Source organism: Lonchura striata, chromosome 30 (assembly GCF_046129695.1).
Source record: "Lonchura striata isolate bLonStr1 chromosome 30, bLonStr1.mat, whole genome shotgun sequence".
NCBI lineage: Eukaryota > Metazoa > Chordata > Aves > Passeriformes > Estrildidae > Lonchura > Lonchura striata.
The window spans coordinates 487,467-497,274 of NC_134632.1; the positions used below are offsets into that span (position 1 = coordinate 487,467).

The 9,808-nt window shown below is 54.4% G+C and overlaps 1 protein-coding gene across 1 annotated transcript; it reads right to left on the bottom strand.

The window, feature by feature from the left end:
- Positions 1–4,929: 4,929 nt before the first annotated feature.
- On the bottom strand, positions 4,930–5,421 carry RABIF (RAB interacting factor). Its single transcript, XM_021527717.3, has 2 exons — positions 5,236–5,421; positions 4,930–5,169 (listed from the first exon to the last, which is right to left on the bottom strand). Exons 1-2 carry the CDS (start codon positions 5,419–5,421, stop codon positions 4,930–4,932), a joined length of 426 nt encoding a protein of 141 aa, XP_021383392.1.
- Positions 5,422–9,808: the final 4,387 nt, after the last annotated feature.

Below are 9,808 nucleotides of genomic sequence, written 5' to 3' on the forward strand. Positions count from 1 at the left end.
GGTGCCCTTCCCTCCCTGGCACGGTTCTCTCCAGGCAGAAGCTGTTTCTGACTAGTTCATGTCTTAAGCCCCCAGGAAACGGCCCTGGGATGCGCAAGGGACAGATCCTCCCCCCAGGTGTTCCCACCCCTGCAGCTCTCCAGAGTTCGATGTGCAGCACTTCAAAAGCCAAACTGCAGCAACCACTGGGATGGACTGTGCCACACTCCCTTCAGTTTTAGGGAAGATGCAAGAAACATTTTTTCCAGAGCTGCTTCCCCCTCTCAGAGGATGGAAGTGTTATCTCAGCAACCCTGGAACCTGCTCACTCTTCCTCAGGGATTGCACAAAGGGAGCCAAGCACACGGTTTTCACTTTGTGTAAGATTGGGTCATTTTCAGGTGCTGGGGCACTCACCCCAAAGCAAATTTTTGTGAAAACTGGCTTCTCTCCCCGATCCAGCCCCACAGGTCAGTAACTCTCACCTGGATTGCTGGGCTGCCATCTCCCTCTTCTCTGTCACTGAGGGGCCCAGCTGTGCTCATGCCAAAGCTGCACCGGAGGGACCTGGCTGCCTCACAACTCAGCACTCAAGTATTTATGCTGAAATGTGTAAAACTGTTGGTTGAAAGAGAACAAAGCTGGCTTTGATAAAAGCCCTCATGTTCTCTCTGCATTTTTATGGCCAGTTCCACTCATCTGCTATGGATTTTGTCTCCAACCATCTTCAAAATACTTGGTGGGTTTTTGGCAAAATACTTGGTGTTTTAGTGTTTCTTTGATTCTGGAGTTTAGCCTGCATTAACCTGACTCTGTGGGAGGCAGGGATGCTTTTCCTGTACCAGTTGTCCAAGAACCCTGAAGCTATTTAATCTCAATTGTTTCCTTTCTTCCTACTTCTTGCCAGTGAGTGTAATGTCAGATATGTAAAATGACCTTCAGGGAAATTCATAACACATTTCAGAAATCCCTGTTCTCTCGAACAGCTCCCTACAAAACTGCCTGTGCTGATGGGGCAACCCCGGCTCACACAGAGGTTTAGGGAATGCAGCAAGGTGAGCTGTACAGGACAGGGAACACCACAACCACCTCCTGGGCCAAGCTGGCCCTGCTTTCATCAGCCACAGCTCTTCTCTGAACTCTGCTGAGCCATTCCCCTCCACACCTGCAGGCAGCAGGTCCCACAGACACACTGTGCAGGTGCTGCAGTGATCTCACTGTCATCCCTGCTGGCTTCCTCCGTGAGGCCACAGCTGGATGGGAGAGCCCTAGGACACAGCAGGGAGCAAACAGCAAAGTTCTCCAAGATACTGCTTCAAAGCCCACATTGTCACCACTGCCCTGCTGCAGATTCCCTCAGTAAGAGGTGAGGAACCAAGGAGGAACCAGGCCTTTTGCTGATGTGCAGACATTGGGAAAGAGGGAGCCTTGAATCAATCCCAGCCCCTGCTCCACGCACCACATACCTGATTCAGTGAAATGTAACTCATTTAGGGAAGGAAGAGTGTGATCGTGACCTCTGTGCAAGGCAGGACTTGTGGCAGTTCCCCAGGACAGCTCAGCTGATCTCACAGCCTGCAGCTGCCAAAAAGGAGGGATGGCCTCCATCCTGCCACTGCCCCTGGAGCGTCTCACAGGCTGCATATGTCAACCCAGCAGCCAAGAAAGGCAGCTTTAGCCTAAGTTATCAAATTGAACATACAAAGGGTTCAGCAGCTGCTTGAGGGGGAAGTTTGGGTGGGAATGGGAGCAGAGAGGTGAAGCTACAGGACTGCCAATGTCAGCCAGACTCAAACCATGGCTCTGGGCTGTGAACCCATCCCAATACCAGAGCCAGAGCGGACCAAGGTCTGCTTTTAGCCATCCTAAGCAAATTTATGGCATATAAACCCCTGACCCATACAAACCAGGCATGCCTTAAATCCACACTGGGAAGCAATTAGACAAAATTGCTATTATTTGCCCCCTTGAACCTTGTTGGAGGGATTGGCTGGAGCAGAGGACGCAGGTTTGTTCCTGTTCCCTCTCAAGGCACAGCTACATCTTAACACAGGATGGTCTCAGGAGTCAAATCTATGCAGACATTAAATAGAAGAATGCATTTTCAAATTAATATAAAGTGATCTACATGTGGAAATAAGAGTTTCTGCACTGTCTTGGTGTTGACAGAAAAAGGCTGCAAGATGAGCTTTCCCAGGTCCTACGTAAGTGCTCCCCATGCCTGAGGGTTGTCTACCCTTATTTTCTAGGAGTTGCCACGAGCAACTGGAAAACAGTTTTTCAACATGCTGGATAAAAAGCAGTGAAAATATTTGTGAGTCTGTGAATTTTTATTAGCACAGGAACGGTGCAGCTTCAGCAGATCCCAAACCTGGTGATGTGTCCAGTGAGCAGCAGCTGCTCTTCCCCCAGGCCACGGGACACTCCTCCCCCAGAGCTGCACTACTGGCACAGTGGAGCTGCCTGAGCTCAAATTCTACAGTGTGCTGCCTTTTCCCCACCTCCTGCCCACCCCCCTGAAATTCTCAGTCACCTCTGGGAACATGAATTAGCCCAGGTACTGAGAGCTGGACTGCACCGCTGTCCCATCACCTGCCCCAGGTCTCTGCCTGTGCCACCAGCACTGCAGGGCTGTTTCTCATGGCCTCTCCAAGCTGCAGGAACCCAAGACCCTACCTGAGGCTGAATGATGCCCAAGATTGCACGGCATTAAAGCTTCTTCCCAAGAATTCCCATCACACTGTTCATTTCTTCTTAGCATTTTAAGTCTATGTGATCCTATTTAAGAGCCAGCAGAAAGCAGACCTGCATCCATGGAGTATTCAGCTCCCCTCTTCCAGCAAAGAGGAGCAGGAGCTCAGAGCACTCTGAGGGCTGTGCTGAGGTGGATTTTGCTGCTGCCATTGCAATGTGAAGGCTTTGACCTGAGCTCTCCCATCTCTCCAGGGTCTCTACTGGCAGGGAAAGTGGCCACCATCCTCCAGCTCCTCCCAGTGCCACCCACTACTCAGGAATCCACAAGTAACATTTCTTGGAGGTCATTTACTCAGTGTTACTCAAGTTGATTTCCACAGTTCTGCACAGTGGCTCCTTCAAAATGAGACTTGTGCAGTGCAGCATATTTAGGTAACATGGACTCTAAGTGGGGCATTACAGGTCAGAACACATATCCTAAGAGACAACAATCCAAATGAAAGTGTGAAATTAGTGATGTGATCCCACCATTTTGCCATGTCTGTGCAGAAGCCAAGTGAAGCTCTCTTGTCCTTTGAGGCACATCTCCTTGATGAACCTGTGCAGTCCTTGGGCTTAGGGCTAAGAGACAGGAAGGGCAGGAGGGAAGAAGCAGTTTCCATGACAAATGTCCGTCTGACACACTTAGCAAGGACACAGCACAGGATTTGCTTCCTGCTCCAGCGAGGCCTGCAGCCCCCAGACCACAGTTCTGCTTCTCTCCTGCCCTGATAAATCCTGACTGCCCACAGCAGAGGTTCCTGACAGAGCAGCCCCTGAACAGGCCACACATTAAGGCAGTGTCTCCAAATCATAGAAGCGCAGGTGCTCAAGCACTGCAGGAAGAAGGGACTTGTTTCTGCCCCTGCTGCTGTCAGGATGCCTCTTCTGGAGACTCATCTGAGGCTGTGCCTGCCCTACAGAGCCCTGCCAGCAAAATTGTTTCATTAGAGGGGCAAGGGAAAGTTCTTCCCACAGACCTGGGGCAGCACACCAACACCCCACCTTGAGTTTGGTGGCACAAACATGTCCAGCACCCAGCAGGGTGACAGCTAAGCCTTCTCAGCTGGGTTAGTACCCAAGTGCTCAGGAGCAGAGGACAGTGATATGTCCCACAGTGAGGTACAGCACCAGGGACCCCAAAGCATCCCTGGAGAGCTGTTCTGTCACCCACACAGGGCTCAGCAATGGAGCATGAGCTGGGCCAAGATTACCAGCAGTGATAAATGCAGGGAGAACCATGGCTGCTGCAGCCTCCTTCCATTTTTAATTAGCTCTTAGTGCCCAGCTTTTAAAAGGCAGAAACCAAAACTGGTCACAATATCCCAGATTACTCTTACCACCAGGTTTTACAGAAGAGAAAGTCCTTCCTGACATCACTATTTAACACACATACATATGTTCTGACATGCTTCAGCACTGCCTGTCCAATGATTCAGATGCTTTTCAGGTTGGAATCTGTTCACTCTTGCTGCCTGAAAGCTCTATGCTCCGACACATTTTCTTTGTTAGCTGTTCTATCAGTTTATGCTGTCTGCACATTCTACCTGTGTTTTGTTCCCAAGTACTCAGTTAACAGAACTGCACACATTAGTGGAATGCCTTACACTCACTTCAGGTGCTACAGCTGTCAGGTGGGCTGAGGTTTTGGAGAACATAAATGTTAGAGCTTGGGCAGCAAACATTCCTTCTGAAAATCAACAGAAGATGCAGCCTTAAGCCCTGGAACTGCTCTGGCTGCAGGACAACTCAGTGCAGCAGTCCTGTCCTCCTGTTGCCTTGTCCCAGTGCTCCCAGATGGTGTCACAGGGCCACCAGCATGAGAGACATCTCAGCCCCCTGGAGCAACAGCAGCCACCGGGGAAGTGGCACAGCAGCCTGACTGGGGCAGATTGGGCTACAAGGCAAAAATGTCACGGTGAGTTGTCCCTGCAGGGTACAGGGACCCTCCCGCCACCAACACTCTTCCCGTGTGGGTGCAGGTGAGGAGCTGGCTGTGGCAGGGCTGCAATTCCTGACGCTGCTCAGCCTGTGGATCTGGGAAATGGGGTGACCAGCCGAGCTGCGGGTCAGTCACACCGGGGAGCAGGCAAGCTGTGGCCAGCCGGGCCGCGGGGCAGCCGGGCCGCGGTCCGTCGGGCTCCGGGGCGAGCAGCCGCGGTCAGCCCGCAGGGCTGCCGGGCTCGGGGCCGCCGGGGCTCCCGGCCGGGCCCGGCGTCACTCGTGGGCCACGCGCTCCAGCGCCACGTAGAAGCTGTCCTTGTCGTCCAGGCAGTGCCAGCCGATGGGCCCCGCCTCGCAGTCGGCGCACACCAGGAACTTGACGTTGCCCACGTCGCGGGTGAAGCCCACGTTCTCGAAGGAGAACATGTCGCGCACCAGCCAGTGCTCCCGCAGCACGTCCCCGCCGCCGCCCGCCGCCGCCGCCGCCTTCTTCCTCATGGCGGGCAGGAGGAGCTGCGGAGACACGGGGCCGTCAGCGCGGGGCCGGCACCGCCCGCCTCCCCCCGAACCCCCCGGTACCTCACGGCGGGCGAAGGTGGCGGCGCCGGGCAGCAGCACCCGGGAGCCGCAGCGCTGGCACAGCACGGCCCGCAGGTTGCGGCCCTGCGCGCACACGAGCCCGGCCGAGCCCGGCGCGGCCGCAGGAGCAGCGGCGGCAGCGGCCGCAGGCGCCGCCGGCTCCATCTCCGCGCAGGGCGCCGCCATGGCAGGGCGGGGCCGGCGCGTGACGTCAGCGGCGCGCGGTGACGTCAGCGCGGCGGCCCCGCCCCGCTCCCGTCCCCGGGAGGGTCCGGGAGCTCCGGACTGGGAATCCGGGATTGGGATCCGGGATTGGGATCCGGGATTGGGATCCGGGATTGGGGATCCGGGATTGGGGATCCGGGATTGGGAATCCGGGATTGGGATCCGGGATTGGGAATCCGGGATTGGGATCCGGGATTGGGATCCGGGATTGGGGATCCGGGATTGGGATCCGGGATTGGGAATCCGGGATTGGGGATCCGGGATTGGGATCCGGGATTGGGGATCCGGGATTGGGAATCCGGGATTGGGGATCCGGGATTGGGGATCCGGGATTGGGATCCGGGATTGGGGATCCGGGATTGGGGATCCGGGATTGGGATCCGGGATTGGGATCCTGCGCTGGGATCCTGCACTGGGGATCCTGCACAGGTATCAATGGGATAGGGATCCTGCACAGGAATCCTGGATTGGGATCCGGGATTGGGGATCCTGGATGGGGGATCCTGGATTGGGGATCCTGGATGGAGGATCCTGGATGGGGGATTCTGCACAAGAATCCTGGATCAGGGATCCTGCACTGGGATCCTGGATTAGGGATCCTGCACTGGGATCCTGGACTGGGATCCTGCACTGGGATCCTGGGTTAGGGATCCTGGATTAGGGATCCTGGATTAGGGATCCTGCACTGGGATCCTGCACTGGGATCCTGGATTGGGGATCCTGCACTGGGATCCTGGATTAGGGATCCTGGATTAGGGATCCTGCACTGGGATCCTGCACTGGGATCCTGGATTAGGGATCCTGGATTAGGGATCCTGGATTAGGGATCCTGCACTGGGATCCTGGATTAGGGATCCTGGATTAGGGATCCTGCACTGGGATCCTGCACTGGGAATCCTGCACTGGGAGTGGGCTGAGACCCCAGCATGGGCTGAGACCCTGGCACGGGCTGCCTCTGGATCCCTGGCAGTGTCCAAGGCCAGGCTGGACGGGGCTTGGAGCACCCTGGGATGGTGGAAGGTGTCCATGCCCATGGCAAGGAGGATGGGATGAGTTTTAAGGTCCTTCCCACCCAAACCCGTCTGGGATTTTCTGGTTCCCTGGGCATCCTGGACTGGCAGGAGTTGGCAGTGCCGCATCTCTCGTGGCCTGCCCACAGGGATCGTGAGGGACAGTCACTTCCTAGGCATGGGAGTCTGGAGATGGTTGGATTCGGGGTTGGAGAAGGAGCTCAGTTGATGCTGGACAAAGGCAAATTGTCTCCCTTAAAAGTCTCCACCAATGGAGATATTCCAGAACCATCTGGAAGCCATCCTGTGCCGTGTGCTCTGGGATGGCCCTGCCTGGGTAGGGAGGTGGGACCAGATGAGCCACTGTGGTCCCTCCCCCCCCCGACCCATCCTGGGATTCTGTGAAGCTGCAGCACATCTTTGCATGGAGTGACTGCATCGGCACCTGGGAGAGCCCGGGATGCTCTAAAGCAGCTCTCGAGGCTGCTTGGCACAGAGAGAACCCCCTTGAGGGGCTGACACTGGCTGCGTGTTCCTGGATGTCCTGGTTCAGGGCAAATTTGGGCAAAGAACCCCAGAAAGGTTCCTTTAGGAAAGCAGATGCAATTGGCCCCTCTCCACAACCAGTTTGGGAAAGATACCTCTTTAGAGAAAAAGTGGGAAAAACCTGTTTATTGAACAAGCAAACTTGAACAATATTAAACAATAAAACTTCTTGCCACTCCAAGTGAGAGACAAACTCAGAAAAATCCCCCGGGCTGCAGCTGGGCTCACTCAGTCTCTGATCAGTCCCTCAGTGCTGGAAATGCCACGGCCCAGGCCTGGAGCTGCTGCTGCTCTGCTGGTGTTCAGTCCAGAGCAGGTCCAGAGAAAGGGAAAAAAGCACAGTTCAGGGAACTTCTTTGTCTCAGCTAGCTAAAACTAACTAGGAAAAAAGCAAAGGAGAGCTCTGTCCCGCTGTCTGTCCGTCCGCAGACGCTCAGTCCAGGAGCAGGAATGTGGAGGAGGGAGTGCAGTTCTTGAAAACAAACCCTGCACTTCCTCCCCCCCCACTTCACTCCTGGAACAAAAGTGTAGAATTTATTATTCAACATAAACAGGGCAGACAACTGGGGATAAAGGCAGCACACAGTCAGCCTAGGGCACTGGAGAGGGGAGCAGAGATCAGCCTGACCCCACAGAGCCCGGGCAGAGCAGGAGGCAGTGCCAGGGCTCCGGGCAGTGCCAGGGCTCCGGGCAGTGCCAGGGCTCCGGGCAGTGCCAGGGCTCCGGGCAGTGCCAGGGCTCCGGGCAGTGCCAGGGCTCCGGGCAGCAGTGCTGGGGCAAGGTCCTGGGGCCCAGGGGACTCTGCTGCTCCCCACTGAGCACCTTTGAGCCACTCTGGCTGGTTCCTGCCCTGGGATGCTGCTAACACCCCCCTGTTGGTGTCAAGAAGATTGAAAGAGGCCTTTTGATTGAGCTACTGCTTCTTTGGAGGGTAGGCCACATCCCAGGAAAGTCCTGATTTGGTGTAAATATGCCCCATCCTCCTGCTGTCTCACTTCTGACTGTCTGCTGCCAAGAGCCCTCAGGAGAAGCCAGAAATGGGAGATGATATTTGAGGTAAATATTCACTGATATTCACTAATAAAGGTGAGGATTTCAGCAGCAATGCAATATCACCCTGTTCTTCTAGAAGTTTTAAAGTTCTTCTAAAAGTTTGCTATGCCTTCTGATGTTTACGTATTTCTACTAGAGCTTCTCACGCATGTTCATGTAAATAACATTGTTTTGCATTCTTCTTCGTAAAAAGAGAAAATTAATAAACTGTTAGTTTAACCAGTGTAGTTGGCCAAGTAACAATTTCATCCTCCAATCCACTACCACTTTTAAAATTCTATATATTACAAAGTCAGAAATAAAGTTCCTTCCTTTTACTCTCTTTTCCCTCTTTTCCATCTAACGGGAATGTGTTGGTTATTTCATGTTGTAGTACAATGAAATCTGCTGAATCCAGCTGCTCACCTTGGGCTCCAGCCCTGGGCAATGCTGACACGAGCTGGGGTGTGAGTGTAGCTGGGAGACATCACCCCACTCTCCTGGGACCTGTGCAGGTGTTTCTAAGGCACGGGCAGTGCTTGGGGCATTTGAGCTCCTGAGCCCTGTCTGGGTGTGTGTGGGGAGCCAGAGCAGGACTCGAGAGGGGAGCAGAGCTTGAGGAGGAGAGGAGCTCAGCAGTGCCCACTGGGCAGCCCTGGGGCTGCACTGAGCCAGGCACAAACCAGCCACAGGAAGGGGACAGGGTCCAGACCTGTCCCACGGGAAGGGGACAGGGTCCAGTCCTGTCCCACAGCCAGAGCCACCCGTCTGGGGGCTCAGGGAAGTCACAGAACTCCCATGCCTGGAGATGCTCTGGACTCAAAAGAACCTGATCCAAACTGGACCAGGGTTACAGACCACCAGATTGCTCTTCCCAAGCAGTTATCCTTGAATTCTGTGAGTTTCTTCCTGCTCATGTAGGTGTCAACACGATTTTGAGAAAAACACCCCAGAACATTCCTGGGAGTTCAAAGCCATCCCTGCCCTGGCAGCTGACTCGGGCTGCCCCGGAGGCACCTGAGCAGGGACAGTCCACTTCAGTGTCACTTCTCTCTCTCCAGAGCTTCAGAGCCTCCCCATGGGTCACTCCTGCCCCAGACTGTGACATTCACATTCTCTAGACAGAGAGACAATTCTGTCTCTCAGGAGGAGCACAGAGAGAAGAGAAAACGATCTTTATCTCTGCTCCTTTGTTTTGCCCATGTGGAATGTGGTGTGGAGATTGCTTGCCTGCAGTGATGGCTGGGTTGGATTCTGGGGAAGGTTGTTTGGGCTCAACGACCAGTGGGATCCAGCTGTGGCTCAGACTCTCAGCAGAGAGTCACGAGTTTGTAGTCAGGTAAGTAAGAGGTATGTATATAGAATAGTATAATATATCTTTAAAGAGTATCTCTTTAAATGTACTATAGTATACTTTTAATAAAGCAGATCCTTCAGCTTTCTGATCTGGAGCCAGACATCATCATTTGTTCCCTGAGCTGGGGTTCTCCGTGTTTTTACAATACCAGACCAGCGAGGAAAGCTCTGCTCCTGCCCACCATCTGCTCTGCAGGAGGGTCAGTGGGGGAGGCCTTTCCCTCCCAGTCTGTAGCAGAACATGCAGTGACACATTTGTAAGGTTGCCTGGTTGTACCACGTGTGCACATCCTCATTTTGGGGTAACACAGGCTGTGAGGGGTGAAATCCCAGCCAGATGCAGGGGGAAGGTGAGTCCTGCCTGCCCTGGGGAGGCTGGTGCAGGATGCAAATCCCCACTGCCA

Coding starts and splice junctions, on each gene's coding strand:
- RABIF (XM_021527717.3), bottom strand. CDS start 5,421: ATGGCGGCGCCCTGCGCGGAGATGGAGCCGGCGGCGCCTGCGGCCGCT. Junction 5,170..5,235: donor CCACCTTCGCCCGCCGTGAG/GTACCGGGGGGT, acceptor GTGTCTCCGCAG/CTCCTCCTGCCCGCCATGAG.